The 15,837-nt window shown below is 48.3% G+C and overlaps 1 protein-coding gene across 1 annotated transcript in view; it reads right to left on the bottom strand.

Annotated features, from left to right (window-relative positions):
* Positions 1-15,837, bottom strand: part of ZCWPW1 (zinc finger CW-type and PWWP domain containing 1) — a 230,803-nt gene that overhangs the window by 53,433 nt on the left and 161,533 nt on the right. Inside the window, exon 10 of the mRNA XM_030188050.1 lies at positions 6,651-6,726. Within this exon, the coding sequence (XP_030043910.1) occupies positions 6,651-6,726 (76 nt within the window). The remainder of the gene's footprint in view (positions 1-6,650; positions 6,727-15,837) is intronic.

Below are 15,837 nucleotides of genomic sequence, written 5' to 3'. Positions count from 1 at the left end.
TCCTCTCGACGATGACGCTTCGGCGTCGACTCCTCTTCGGGATGCACCGAGGGCGCCCGGTGACGACGCTTCTTGTCCTTTTTTCGATGCACGTCACCGGCGCCGGAGGGCATGGAGGAGGAGGAGGTCGATCCCCCTCGGTCTCGAGGTACCGGGTCAGACAGGGTTCGGTCCCGTGGCTCACGAGCTGAGGGAGTGACCGGGGCCGACTGCCCGCGCGGCCTCTCAACCCCACTCTCACCGGCGGGCCGACGGGACCTGTTCTCCTGGGGTCGCTGCCATCGGTGCCGATGTCTCGGGCATCGATACCGGTACCGAAGAACCGGCCTTCGATACCGATGCCGTCGAGGTCGACGTCGAGGGGCCGGCGCAAGTTCCAAAAAGACGGTCCCGCAGAACTTGCCTCGCAACCTGAGTCCGTTTCCGGAGACCGAGACACAAAGCACACGACTTGAGATTGTGCTCCGGCCCGAGGCACTGGAGGCACCAAGCGTGGGTGTCGGTCTGCGAGATCGGCCGGCCGCAGCGACCACACTTTTTAAATCCACTCGGGACCTTCGAGGACATCGACGGAAAAATCGCGTCGGCGAAGTCAAAGTCGTCAATGGTGGCTAAAATCACACCACGAAAAAATAAACGACCGAGCGACCACTAGGCCGCAACGTGGCGTCCCCGCTAGAAGCGAGGGAAAAGGGGAGCGCGTGCTCCACACGCGCAGATTTTTTTTTTTTTTTTTTTTTTAACAAACAAGAAAAGGGAAAACCAAACGGTAATCCGAAGCGAAGCAACGATCCGCGTAAACGCGGTCGAAAAATCCGGCGGCTGAAAACAGAGAGAGAGGCAAAAGCACAACTCTCTCCAGTCGCGGAAAAAAAGGAACTGGCGGGAGCGGTAGCGCACGGGCGGGAAGACGGCCGCGCATGCGCGGTGGGCGTGCCCTGCGTGCCGACCGTCCCGCGAAGCTTTTTTCCGGTTGGTGGGGGCTGCCGCGGACGTCACCCAGTCGTGAGAACAAGCAGCCTGCTTGTCCTCGGAGAATGTAGAAGTATGCTTTCTTGAGATCTAGCGATGTGAGGTGTTAATCTGGTTGCACTAAGACTATCATTGATTGAAGAATTTCCATTCTGAAGTGCTGCACCTTGACAGCCTGGTTGACAAGTTTGAGGTCCAGAACTGGAGAAAAGGAACCACCCTTTTTTGAGACTACAAACTAGAGCATCTTCCTTTTCCACATTCTTCACTCAATACCTGTGTTACTGCTCCCAAGTGGACATGCTCTTGCAAAGTGCTTTGACCTGCTTGCCTACTGGATGGTGCCTTGCACAGCGATTCTATAAAAAATCTGAGAAGGCAGGAAAATTCCAGTTTGTATCCTACTCTGATGATTTCTAATATCTAATGATTCATTATTTTGGTCCACTTTTCACAAAATCCTGACTAGACATCCTCCTATTGTTGAACCCGAGGAGTGAACCAGGACCCTATCACTGCAAACACCAGAAGGTATTGGAGGAGCAATAATTCTGACCAGCTCCTCGAAAGAATGACTGCTTTTGTTGGTAATGGGACCACTGGAATGAATTAGACTTTCCTGGTCTATAACACTTAATATCTCTGAAATAGGAACAGGATTGTGATGGACAAAAAGATGGTTTAGGCTTGTCTTCTGGCAGATGGTGGACTTTCAAGATCTTTCATCCATTTTTCCAGATCCTCAACAAATAACTTGCCCTGGAAAGGTAGCTTAGGGAGCCTAGATTTAGAGGTGGCATCATATGCTCAATGTCTGAACCAAATTAAATGCCTGGCTAATGCCAAGGTCATCTCTTCTGCGGAAGCCCTAAGAAGACTGCAAAGAGTGTCCACTAAATATGCTAAGCCCGCTGCTACGGAAGGAAAGTCTATGAAAGACCTGGAGTTCAACTAATGGTCAGAAGTATTCACCAGCTGATTCCAGCAGAGACAAGCTCTGCAGCATAAGAATCACAAACCGTTGCTTGGAGACACAAGGAGGCCACCTCGTAGAAAAGCATTAGAATTGCTTCAAGTTTATGATCTTGCACATCTTTAAGAGCCATGCCGCCTTCCACCAGGATTGTAGTTTTCTTCATCACAGCAATGACCAAAGAGTTTGCCTTGGGGAGTTTAAGCCCATCTAATTCATCTGGGAGAAGAGGATAAAACCAAGGCAAGGCCCAAGCCACTCAAAGACTGGCATCAGAAGTATTCCACTGTGCTGAAAGTCTTCAGAAGGCTTTTCTGTCCTAGACATAATAGGATCAGAATAAGCAGCAGCACCCTAAGGTGCTGGAGAGATTTCTTTTTCTTTTTTTGTAATAACTTTATTTGTGGAAAAAGAACAATAACAACAACATTAGGCAAACACAGCAGTGTACACAGAAATAGAAAAGAACCCCCAGCAAAACCCACTCTAATCCACCCTAACACCCACCCTTCCCAATCCACCCTCTCAAGCACAGCTAGGCCCAGAGTCCCCAGATACAAGACCCATTGGAAAGGAGATATTAACTTCTAGTGCTCTGTAGGGAGCTTTTTCTTATGAAAGAGCCGTGCTGTGGTTGGGTTATCACCCTCATTGGTAGGGAGTTCTTCCTCTTCTAACAGGTCCCCATTATTAGAATGGACAGAAGCGACAGAGAGCTGTTTCAGAACTAGAACCAGAGGCTATAGACTCCAAATCTAAAACTAACTCTGATTTTGTAAGAAAAGCCTGTATAACTCCTGCATAGATTGGGAGCACCAATAAATATGCTTTATGAAGGAGGAACACAAATTCAAGAGAACATGTCAGAACAGCTGAACTTGTTTCTAAGTTCCCCAAAGGAGCAGAGCTAGAACTTTAGAGAGGAATAGAAGCTGCTGAAACACACACCTGAGGAGGCAATGGGAGCAAGGAGCCTGTAGGCGGGAGGTGCGGAGGATAATTAAACATGAAGCATGTCCTGAAAAGAAAGTGACAGTGCCTACTAAACGTTCATCCAAGGCACCCCCTCTGGATCGGAACCAGTGGCATAGCCACACGTGGGCCTGGACCCACCCAGTTTGGGCTCAGACCTGACCAAAATTCTGGCACCTTTGTTATGGCTGGTGGGGATCCTCAAGTACCGCCATCTGGAAGAGGTCCTCCGGTGGCCAGAACAGCTTATTCTCCTAATTGCTGCAGCTGGCAGCATTGTGCTGTACCTCCCCCGCACATGCATGAAAATAAGCATGTGTGGGAGGGGAGAGGCCGGTGCAGCAGCAGCATGAGGACAGTGCCACAAGCTGCAGCAAGTAGGAGAATGACCTGTTCTGGCCAGAGGACCTCTTCCAGTTTGCAGGGCTTGATATCTCCGGCAGCTCAGGTATTTATTTGTTGGAGGTCGTTGGTTCCGGAGGAGTGGGGGATAGAAAGCATGGGGGGGGGGGATGGAATTATGTGCCCACCCACGTCAGGCTCAGGCCCATCAAAAATATCATGTCTGGCTACGCTTCTGATTGCACAGGTATCCACAACAGTGTTGGAGGAAAGAGGCTCTGTACAGGAAGAAGCTCGCAGGCACGAAGCACACTGCCAACGCTGTTCTCTAAGTCCCACATCAGGATCAGCGTTTCATAGATTCTGTTGGTGCCAACATAACATGAAGGAAGGGAGAGACAGCTGAAAAAAAATCAGTCAAAGTTAATTGCATTCCCCCTGAAAGAAAACAGCCGGTACCACAGCAGAGACCCGAAGAGCTCTCTGAGCAGGCACACTATCAGGCTGAGATACAAAAGCTGACTGGAAACTGTCTTAAAGGAATAGTAGCACCTTTTTTTTAAAGGAGGCATTCTTGGGGAACCACTCTTAGGGAATCTTGCACCACTAGATGTACCCCAAAAAGGCCACTGCAGCTCTGCCTTACCCAGGCTCAACTGTACCTAGTGATCTAGGTCAGGAACAAGTATCAGAATCAGTCCAAGAGCTGCACAGGTTAGCTTCTACTACCTGTTGGAGATGGAGCAGTTGCACATGGTCCATTATAGCAGAGCTCTGTTATTCTCTCTCTCTCTACCTGTTGGTAGACAGGCTTAACCCGCAAGTTCTGGACTGATTTGTTGGTGGCACTAAAGAAGTGGCAGTTATAACCGTAAACACTGGGGAGGGGGATATTAACCTGCATGGAGCAGTAGTTATAACTCTAAGTACCTTATTAGGCAGACTAGATGGGCCATTTTGGTCTTTATCTGCCATTATGTACTATGATAATATGTCACATCCCTTTCCTCACAGGTCAAATTCTGCAGGATTCAGCTAGAGGAAATTCCCAAAATTGTGCCAGCACCAAATGTCACTAAAAGAGCTTTTCTTGACTTGACTTCTCCATTGAGGTTGACAGCATTGCTTCAGCAGACCATATGCCCAGTGGTGTGCTGCAGCTGGCTCGCAAGAGCCGGTTTATTTATTTATTTAGATCATTTATACCCCTCCTATTACCACATAAAGCAGCCCCTAAGCGGCTTACAATGAACTAATGAAGCAGTTACAATGACAGTAGAAAGAGACCGGAGGAAGAAGGGAAGGGAGTATTAATACAATATTTAATCAAATAAGTAGGCAAGGAATAGAAAACAAAAAGAAGAGAAAGTAGGAGTCCAAAATCAGATCTTGACTCGCTGAGACACTCAAGACAGGAAATCAGATCCTGCGAACAGGACAGGAATGCGGGCAGTAGCCAACGGCTGGAATCGGCGATCCAGGAAGAAACAGGGCCCCTTCAACGTGCAGCACTCTCCGAGCACGAAGCAGCCGCAGAAGAGAAGACCAGCAGCCAACGTCGCCGAGGATGACCACCCCAGTCCAGCAGCAGAGCCGAGAAGACCACAAGATGCAGCATGCACAAAAGATCTTCCCATCACTGAGTGGAGCCAGACACAAGCAGCGCCGCAGACCCATCATGGAGTGGAGCGGTTCGACGGAGAGGCCGAAGGAGAGCCAGGTCAGATAGACATCGGGAAAGAGCCAACCAATAATCGCACCATTGTCCCACAACATGGGGAGCTGATCCCTGCACCCCTGCCCCCAGCACCGGAACATCGATACAACCGAACGAGCAGCCAGACCGCCGACACAACGGGCAAGGACGGAAAGCCGCTCTCTTTGAAGCCCCGGTCCCAAACAGGTGCCAAGGAGTAAAGCAGACCACTGCGGCACCCAACGAAACCGGTCCACGCAAAATCAGGCCAGTATTCAGCCAGACAACGGGACAGCTCCGCGATGTCACCTGGAGCCAACGGTTTTTCAGCCCGTTACTCAGTGGCCATTTAAAATTTTTTACCGACTTGCGAGCCGGTTATTCCTGAGGGCAAGCCGGCTCTCCCTCCTCCCTCCTATAGGGTCCATCCGTCCGCTCGCTCCCTCCCTCCTACAGGGTCCGCTCCCTACCTTGTCCAGCGAATTCTTTGGGGCAGGCAGTCTTGCATGCCCACTGCCGGCACTGACCCTCCCCCACTGTCGGATCGCTCTTTAAAAATGGCCGCCGAGACAGTGGCCGCCGAGACAGTGGTGGCCTCGTGAGACTTCTGCTGGAGGCTGCACTTGTAAGTCTCGGCGGCCATTTTGAATAGCGATCTGGCAGCGGGGGAGAGTCAGCGCCGGCAGCGAGCAGGATACACTGGGGACCTGTCCTGCCTGCCTCGAAGCATCCGTTGAACAACCTCGATGGCTGGAGGAGGGGGCAGGGGAGAGAAGGGAGTCGCTGGACATGGGTGGCTGGAGGAGGGGGGCAGGGGAGAGAAGGGAGTCGCTGGACATGGGTGGCTGGAGGAGGGAGGGCAGGGGGAGAGAAGGGAGTCGCTGGACATGGGTGGCTGGAGGAGGGGGGGCAGAGGGAGAGAAGGGAGTTGCTGGGCATGGGTGGCTGGAGGAGGGGGGCAGGGGAGAGAAGGGAGTCGCTGGACATGGGTGGGTGGATGGAGGGGAGGGCAGGGGAGAGGAGGGTTGCTGGTCATGGGTGGATGGAGGGGAGGGCAGGGGAGAGAGAAGAAATGGGGCAGAAGCTGGATCCACAAGTCAAGTCTGCGGAGGACCAGAAATGAAGAAGAAAGGAGGAAAGGAAATAAATAAATGGAAAGGAAGCCCTGGAAACGGAGTTAAGAGGACAGTTAGCAGCAGAATCGGATACTGGGCCAGCATGATCAAAAAAACAAAGTCACCAGACAACAAAGGTAGAAAAACTCATTTTATTTTCATTATAGTGTTTGGAATATGTTCACTTTGAGAATCAGGTGCTCAACATTAAAAGTTTATATTTATTTACTTATTTATGGCATTTTATCGCATATTAAACATGAATTAGATTGGAACCTGGGATCATTTAATTTTTTTTCCCTGGAGTAATGCATTACCCCCCCCCCCCAAGGCTCTCTCCCCGGCTAAAGCCATCGCTGCAATTTGGGGGGGGGGGGCAGAGGGGGACCGGGGAGAGAGCCTGTTGTTAAACATTTACCAGCACACCACTGCGTACGCCTGTCTTCAGGTAATGCGGAGCACTGACTAATGACTCTTACCTAAAGCCAACAAGTATGCAGAGGGTTACAATGCAAACCTTGTAAAATGTAAGGATCTAAATGGTAGAAAAGAAAGGTGGGGTGTGGTTAGATACACTCACTGGTAACTGATCAAGCTGCGATGTAAACAGGAAGTAATCTCCAATGTCAGGGTCTGATTCCACCATCCCAGGCCACCTGAAAATAGAAGCAACAGCTCTTAGAGGGAGATGCATCAACCAAACGTAAAAAAATCTAAATCGCAAAAGTGCTTAACGAATCTGAAGCAACGAAGAATGCACAAAATAAATGGCTCCGAAATGTTCGGTGCGGTAATCGAAAGTGGGATGCGTGAACGTTTCGCTAATCTGGTGTAGCGGAGTAGGAAACGCATGCGCACAGATTCATTCGGTATAGGTGTGGTAGGCGTGGTTAGTGTGCGCGTGTGAGTCATAGCCGTGCGTCCAGAACGTGTAAAAGGCGCGTCGTATTTTTGTTTCTGCTTGCAATTTTGAACGGGTAAGTCAGACGTTTCTGAAGAGAAACGGTGTTTCAATTTTTTAACTTGTGATTTGGCTGCTATTTCTTCTTGCTAACTTCTCCTATTATTCTTTTCAAGGTATGTGGCGTGTACCACGCTGTTTTACCCTTGTTCTGTTCTCATAAAAGTGATCCTAGGTAAGTATGAGGTTCCGATGAGCTTATGAATGGGCTAAAATATGTGTGGTATGAATGGGGTAATGTGATTTTGAATGGGTAAGTCAGACGTTTCTGGAGAGAATTTTGATTTGTGATTAAGCTGCCATTTCGCTGTTGTTAACGTGTCTATGTAATTTTTTTAGGTGTGTGCTGTGTTCAATCCTGTTTGTTTTCAACAAAATAGTTTATAGGTAAGTGACGGTCCCATTAGCGTTTCAATTTTTTTAATTGTGATTTTGCTGCCATTTCTTCTTGTTAACTTCTCCTATTATTCTTTTCAAGGTGTGTGGCGTGTACCACGCTGTTTTACCCTTTTTCTATTCTCATAAAAGTGCTCATATGTGAGTAAGACGTTCCGATGAGCTTCTGAGCTTCTGAATGGGCTAAAATGTGTGGGGTATGAATGAGGCAAAATGTGATTTTGCTGCTAATTTCCTGTTGTTGTTTTTTTGGGGTGTGTGGTGGTTGTTAACATCTCCTCCATTTTATTTCTCTAGAAGCAATGGAGGGTAATTGGCGTGAGGAGCATGAGGAGACAGTTGGCAGTGAGGGCCCTCATTTCCATGGTAAGCGGAAGCCGGCTCCGAAATTTATGGATGACGAGCTCGATGTGTTGATTCGCGGTGTTTGTCATGAATTTGGATGGCTATTTAAAAGGTCCACCTTAACGGGTAGACAAAAGGACAACATATGGATGAAGATTATGGATGAGGTGAATGCTCTCGGTGAGCGAATGCGCACTGTAGAGCAGTGTAAGCACCGTTGGCATGACTTCAGGGGTGTGGTGAAAGCCAAGGCAGAAAAGAAGTGGGCACATGGAAGGGGTACAGGGGGTGGCCCTCCATGTACCGTGGAGCTGACTCCCCTGGAGGAGGCTGTGTTGGGCACCCTTGGTCGTGCGCAGGTTGTTGGACTTTCTACTGCTGTGGACACGTCGGAGGATCCCATTGGTGGTATTGAAGGAGAGTTTATTTAGCGTTGCGCATACGAAAGGGGTGTGTGTGGGTAAGAACATTCGTTGTGGATGGTTTTGGGTCTACCTCGTTTCTGTCTACATTTCTAGGGGAACATCTCGGCAATTCCAGATTGTCAAGTCCCACATCTGAGGACACAGAAGGTGGTGAGTACTGTGATGTGCTTGTTGGGGGTGCTGGAAATGACATTAGTACATAACTATTGTCATGCTGGGAAAGACCTGTTTCCATGCGTGTGTTCCTTTGTTCCCTGTCTTACAGCCAGGACGACCCCCTCTGCCCCTTCCTGTACTACAAGCGATGCTTCCTGGAGTACCGGTGATGCTGTTCCATGTGAGTATAGTATCTCAGGTGGTAGTTGTGTCCAAACTTTTTTGTGACTTCTTCTTCACTTTGTTTATACATCATTATTAGTAGACCATTATTTATAAACCGATTTTGTATCTCTCCTCAGCCACACCGCGGGCCACGAGGAGAGCCGTTCCGGGCTCTTCTACATGGTCGGCTGGGCCTGCAACACCTTGAGCCACACGAGGGTCTGTTCCGGGCTTTTCAACACGGTCAGCAGGGCGTGCAACACCATCTGCCACACAACACGAGGAAGAGAAAGCACGTGAGTACAGACATGTTATTGTGCGTACAGAAAGATTGGACATCTGCGTTATTCGTGTGTATCTTTGTGTTTCTCAGTTTATAACGTTCATATTTGCACTGTGAGGAAAGTGGGACACACATACGTCCCATACTTACAGATCTGGGGTACGACGAACGCTTGTTGAACAGGTGTTGTAGTGTCTCCCAGCCCTGGTCCATTCTTAGAATGTTTCTCCTTCTGCCAATACGGGGGAAAAGGCGGTTTTCATTGATAATAAATAGTGGGCAAGCCACAGCACATCCAGGTCGGAGAAGTTGGGCTTTCTCCCTCATGCAGCCATAACTTCTCTGACATGTGCACACGCACGTAGCCACGCTTATATAGCGCGTCGATATGCGAGCGCTACATAAACGTGCTTATGACACGCCTGACAACCTATGACCACACGTTCAATATATGAATTAGCAGCTTTAATAAAAGGATTCACGTTTTTCTTTAGAAGCTTTATTAGGGGGGTCCCGTGATGCATCGCGGCTGATCGGACGTCCAAGATCCGGCTCCGCTCCCGATTCCCCTAAAAATCTGCAAATTCGCCTGCAAGCCCCCACATAAAGCGGGTACAAACCTGCCGGTTCGCGTTGCGATAGAAGGCAGCAGTGATCCGCGCTACAAGCGGCGGCAAAAAAGCGGTTGGAAGCTGGGTATGCCTGCAAAGAGCCGGCGGCCGGAAAAGACATGCGTGGTTGGAGCAGGCGCCAAAATGGCGACGGTGCAGGAGGCTGCGGGGGAAGATAATCTGCCAAACGAAGCTTTCAAGGAACTGATTCAGCAGGTTACTGCTATCCTTGAGGACAAGCTGCAAAAATTCCAGTCGTCCGTGGAGCAGATCAGGGAAGCGGTGGAAAGACAGGGAGCCAGACTACAGCAGGCTGAGGAGCGGATCTCCAGGCAAGAAGACAGGGCTGAGGTGGCGGACACGAGGCTGGGGACCCTGGAGCAGAAGTGTAGCAAGTTAGAGCAGCAGCTTGACGACTTGGAGAACAGGAGCAGGAGGAACAACGTGAGGATTGTGGGTCTCCCTGAAACTGTGAAAGATAAAGACTTGTGGCATCTTATGCAGTCATGGATTCCAGAACAACTTGGCATGCAGGGCCCCGAGATCAAGCTGCAAGTAGAAAGAATTCACAGGCTGGGGCTGTTGAAAGAGGGAGAAAGACGACCACGTACAGTCATTGCCCGAATACTCAATTATGCAGACAAGGAGAAGCTCCTGCAAGAGTTCAGGAAGAAAAGAGAACTTGTGTATGAGGGCCATAGACTTTTGCTGTTCCAGGACTATTCGGCCATTGTTTCGGAGCAGCGAAGAAAGATGGGGCAGCATTGTAAGAGACTTTTTGAGAAAGGAGTGAAGTTTACAATGCTCTTCCCTGCTAAGGTCCGGATCTACCATGAAAATAAAGTGATCTTTTTCACTGATCCCAAGGACCTTGGAACATACGTGGAGTGGCTGCCAGCTTGAATTCCAGTGCAGGAGATGCGAGGGATCGGTCTGCTTTGGCTGGCAGGCATCGCAGTGGGAAATTTGATGTTGTTTTTTTTTTTTTTTTTGGCGTTTGCCCTTTTCATTTACAAGTGGAGACCGGAGAGGCAGTGACAGGACAATAAGAGCTTGTGAAAAGCGTGGAGGGGCAGCACATGGGGTGTGCACAACCTGGATAAATCCAGTGGCCATATGAGAGAGTCATGTTATTTTGGGCGACGGACAGCTGGATGCAGAGCCCTAATACGAAGCACCCATAGGCTGCGGACTCCTGCACTGCCAGCTGCGCACAGACTACACATTCTGAAGCACAACCATGCAGACCTGGAAGCGTCTATGCAAAGACTGCACTGACGGCGGGTAGGAAGATCTGCAGCGGCAGTGGAGCAATCCTCCATTTGTGTGTGGCTAATTGGCCTTTCTGAAACTGCAAGTTCTTGCCTGCGGTCTGTGTGCCTTGACTGTTATGTTTTAAAGTTGGGCACAGTGTGGTTAGGTTATATGGTTGTGTGCAGTGGGAAGCTGGCATGCCGACTTCCTGAGAGCCTAGGTTATTTGATCACGCTAATGGGGAAGTTCTTTCATTTCATACGTTATAATTCTGTTTCTCAGGGGGGAATAGCGCGAGGTAGAGGAAGTGGATGGGAGGAGGGATCCGGGAGAGTTAGTGGTGAGAAGGGGGGAGAGTGTTTGTTGTGAACTGTTGTGACTGAGGGGGTATGTATGGGTTAGGGGGGGAGGGTAGGCGGAGAGGGCACAGGTTAGGAAGGGGAAAAGAAGGTAAATGCAGGGGTAGGGGTCCTGGGGTAGGAAGGGAGAGAGAGGGGGGAGGGTTTTACTGCAGTCCAGGATTCGAACATAAACTGGGGAACTTTGGCGACCATGAGAGGGAGAGGGGACAGTGCGTGGCTTATTTGGCTGGGCGGAGGTTTGCTATGAACAAAGATGCACCGGGGGTCTGGCTGGGGGACTCCTGGGGCTTTCTAAGGCGATATATGATGCTAGCAACTGACCACAACATGGTATGGCCCACCTAAAAATAGTATCATTAAATGTTGACAGAGTGCACTCCCCGATAAAACGCGCTAAAGTTCTACAAGCACTGAGGAGGCAAAAAACCGATGTGGCCTTGATACAGGAAGCACACCTTAGTAGAGCTGAACATCTCAAATTAAAAAGGGATTGGGTAGGTGACTTATACTTCGCAGCATACAAAGGGCAACAGCAAGGGGTAGCCATAATGATTCGAAAGTCAGTCGCATTTACTATGCACACAATGTATCAGGATCCAGAGGGAAGATTCGTTATAGTGACAGGCCTGCTGCAGGGCATCAAAGTGGGGCTCCCGCAGTGTGTATGCGCCTAATGTATACACACATAAGTTTTTCACTACACTGGTAGCCAAATTACTGCCTTTAGATGAATACAAATTGATTATAGGAGAAGCTTTATTAAACCAAAAATCGGGCTGCGTTGCTGCAGGCACTTTTTTGGCAACGTGCTACACTCAGCTGAGCCAATCACAGCGCGTTAACCTCAGGATTGGCTCGAGGTTTGTTTAATTTTTTTTAAATAGGTTTTCCAGGCCCACGCAGCCACAACGAGAGGTCCAGACCTCTCGTTCGACTTCACGGCGCTTCGTTCGATTTTCCTGCGTTAAACCAATCGGAAAAGGTTAGTGCATCTCGTTTCAATAGTGTTTTGCTCATCTGCATTCCGTTTTCGTTAGCTGCTACCATCGTCGGAAAATGGGCTTTAGTGCATGCAACGGTTTGAAAATTCTTCCTTAAAGGCTCATTTTTGGCTCGTTAAAGCATAGTACATCTGGCTCTTAATGTCTTAGCCTGTTCTTCATTTTCCATTGTATTTATATAGCTTCTTGTATACTGTGAATTATACACAGTACTGATCATGGTGAACAATCACATAAAACAATAAAATCAATACAATAAAAAATAACTGCAATAATTATACCTGGGAGAATTCTGTACATTAAAAAAATTGAACATTCCTTGGAGGAATTTTGAAAATTCTGCATTATTTACTCCAGACCTCTTCAAGTAGGGGGAAGGTTGGGGGGAAGACTTTGTTAGAGGGGGGAGGGCCAAGATAGAGGTTGGGCTTTGCTAGAGGTGCAGAAAGGAGGGGGATCAGACTATGCTTATGGGAGATCAGACTTTGCTCAGGGGGTGGGAGGGTGGAGCAGCTTTAGGCTGCGACCTGGCAGTTATGCGGGTACCAGTCGATATACAGTGCCAGCACCTGCATAACTAACTAGACAAAGTTAGAACTACATTTTATGCGGACCTACATGCTTACCCACGTTTACTATGCTGCGTGGCAATGCCGACACAGCCTATTCAAAATGAATGGGCTGTGTTGGCATTAGCGCTCAGCAGCTGCTAGCACGGCTTAGTAAACAGGAGGGTTAATTATGTGGGTGCCAGCACTGAATAGTTACATAAGATTTATTTCAAATCATTTCATCAATAAAGAAAATTAGATAAAAATAATTTAAAATAAAAACAGAAACACACAAAACCTCCCCAGGCCAGAAAAACATTTAATTGGGTTTTCTGTCAGGTACTCGTGACCTGGATTGGCCACTGTTGGAAGCAGGATATTGGGCTAGATGGTCCATTGATCTGACCCAGTACGACTATTCTTATGTTAAACAATTTCTTACAAGATTATGCTAATCATAGAAAGGAAGCAGCTGGACTGTAGTAGCCTTTTAGGCTTGGTCCTAGATCCTAACAGTATTAAAGAGGCAGATAAAGAGGGTTCCTCCTATTTAATATCTTAAAAGAAAGACAAAGAATTTTAAATTCAATACAACCAACAGTTGGTAACCAATGCAACTGTATCAGTAATGGAGTAATCCTATCAAATTTAGATTACAACACCCTTGCCGCTGTATTTTGTAAAAGCTGAAGACAAGTAATCTACATTTGTAATTCCCATATGTAAAATGTTACAGTACTCTAAATGTTTGAAAACTAAAGCATTAACTATTTTCTGCAAATTATCATTTGAGAAATTAGAACATACCTGTCATATATAGCATAGTTTATTAAAAATTATCAGTTATCTGACGAACCTGTGATTCACCATTTATGGCAGAATCCAACAATATTTCCAGACTATGAACTGTAATTTGTAATGGTATAACGTTCCTCTCCAACACCAGGCCAGCTGCTGGCTGAAAGTTGTTTTTCCCCCTACCTATAAGAAAGCGAAGATACTTACCTGTTGCAGGTATTCTCCGAGGACATCAGGCTGATTGTTCTCACATGTGGGTTGACGTCCGCGTCGGCCCAGGATTCGGACGACATTTTGCAAGCAAAATATTTAAAAAACTTTGCCAGAGTCTCCTGGTGCGTGAACCATGCGCACCGCACATGCGCGGATGATTTCCTGCCCGTGCTTCTTCAGTTTAATCAAAAAGCATAAACAATAACAACTCCAAAGGGGAGGCTGGCGGGTTTGTGAGAACAATCAGCCTGCTGTCCTCGGTGAATACCTGCTACAGGTAAGTATCTTCGCTTTCTCCGAGGACAAGCAGACTGCTTGTTCTCACATGTGGGGTATCCCTAGCACCCAGGCTCACTCAAAACAATGAACATTGGTCAATTGGGCCTCGCAACTGTGAGGACATAAGGGAAAATTAGGTTCTTGCCTTGATCATTTTCTTTCCTTTAGTCACAGCAGATGAATCCATTAACTGATGGGTTGTATCCGCCTACCAGCAGGTGGAGATAGAGAACACTGAAAGCACATGGTGTTCCTGGACGCCCAGCTCCCTCTGCCTTCAGTATAAGAAATTTCCAAATCAGAGTGAATAAGAAAGGCAAAATAACATGAACTTTCCTCACAGAGAACAAACGCCCCTGAACCGTAGCAATAACCAAACAAAGGAGGGACGTTATCAACCTCCTGCAATAAAAACAGCATGTAGAAACTCTTATACCTTGCCTTCAAGTACTCCTGATGAGGCACAATGCCTGTATGCAACATCTGTACAAAAACTAAAGTCAGACAGGGAGAGATCATGGATTCATCTGCTGTGACTAAAGGAAAGAAAATTATCAAGGTAAGAACCTCATTTTCCCTTCCTTGTCATCAACAGCAGATGAATCCATTAACTGATGGGATGTACCAAAGCACTCTCTAAGTAGGGTGGGAACAGGCAACTCCGCTCGCAGGCACCTGCGCTCCAAAATGCGCATCCTGCCGTGCTGCGACATCCAGCCTGTAACCCTCACAAAAGAAAGCTGAGAAGCCCAGGAAGCCGCACAACAGATCTCCTGAAAAGACACCCGTTTCAGCCGACGAAGAGGACATCGCCCTCACAGAGTGCGCTTTAAACGCTTCAGGCGGCAACCGCCCTGAAAGCAGATAAGCCGAAAAAATTAGTTCCTTAAGCCAGCGGGCTATAGTGGCCTTAGACGCCGGAAACCCCCGCTGGGGACTTGACAACAGAACAATCCCCCTTCAATCCGTTCAGAACTCTGCTGCGCATCTTATCTTCCACCTAGACCGATATGCTCATATCACCCCTCTCCTCAAGTCACTTCACTGGCTTCCGATCAGGTACCGCATACAGTTTAAGCTTCTCTTACTAACCTACAAATGCACTCAATCTGCAGCCCCTCACTACCTCTCTACCCACATCTCCCTAATGCTCCTACTCGTAACCTCCGCTCATAGGACAAATCCCTCCTCTCAGTACCCTTCTCCACCACCGCCAACTCCAGACTCCGCCCTTTCTGCCTCGCCTCACCCTATGCTTGGAATAAACTCCCTGAACCCATATATAACGAACCCCCCTCCCCCTAATCAAAATGTCACAGAACTCACAGACCACCTTAATTATCTATTCAAAAAAGGCCTATTCCCACAGGACAGAGGAAATATCCTACTAACTCCCATCTCAGAAGACACCTCATAGTAACATAGTAGATGACGGCAGAAAAAGACCTGCATGGTCCATCTAGTCTGCCCAAGATAAACTCATATGTGTATACCTTGCCTTGAATTTGTACCTGTCTTTTTCAGGGCACAGACCGTATAAGTCTGCCCAGCAGTATTTCCCGCCTCCCAACCACCAGTCCCGCCTCCCATCACCAGCTCTGGTACAGACCGTATAAGTCTGCCCTCCCCTATCCTCGCCTCCCAACCACCACCCCCTCTCCCATCAGCGGCTCTGGTACAGACCGTATAAGTCTGCCCTCCCCTATCCTCGCCTCCCAACCACCACTCCCTCTTCCCCCCAACTGCTCCGCCACCCAATTTCAGCTAAGCTTCTGAGGATCCATTCCTTCTGCACAGGATCCCTTTATGCATATCCCACGCATGTTTGAATTCCGTTACCGTTGTCATCTCCACCACCTCCCGCGGGAGGGCATTCCAAGTGTCCACCACCCTCTCTGTGAAAAAATACTTCCTGACATCTTTCCTGAGTCTGCCCCCCCTTCAATCTCATTTCATGTCCTCTCGTT

Source organism: Microcaecilia unicolor, chromosome 14, assembly GCF_901765095.1.
Source record: "Microcaecilia unicolor chromosome 14, aMicUni1.1, whole genome shotgun sequence".
Taxonomy (NCBI): domain Eukaryota; kingdom Metazoa; phylum Chordata; class Amphibia; order Gymnophiona; family Siphonopidae; genus Microcaecilia; species Microcaecilia unicolor.
The sequence above is the reverse complement of the archived record's forward strand: the minus strand, read 5'-3'. Positions and strand labels throughout refer to the sequence as shown.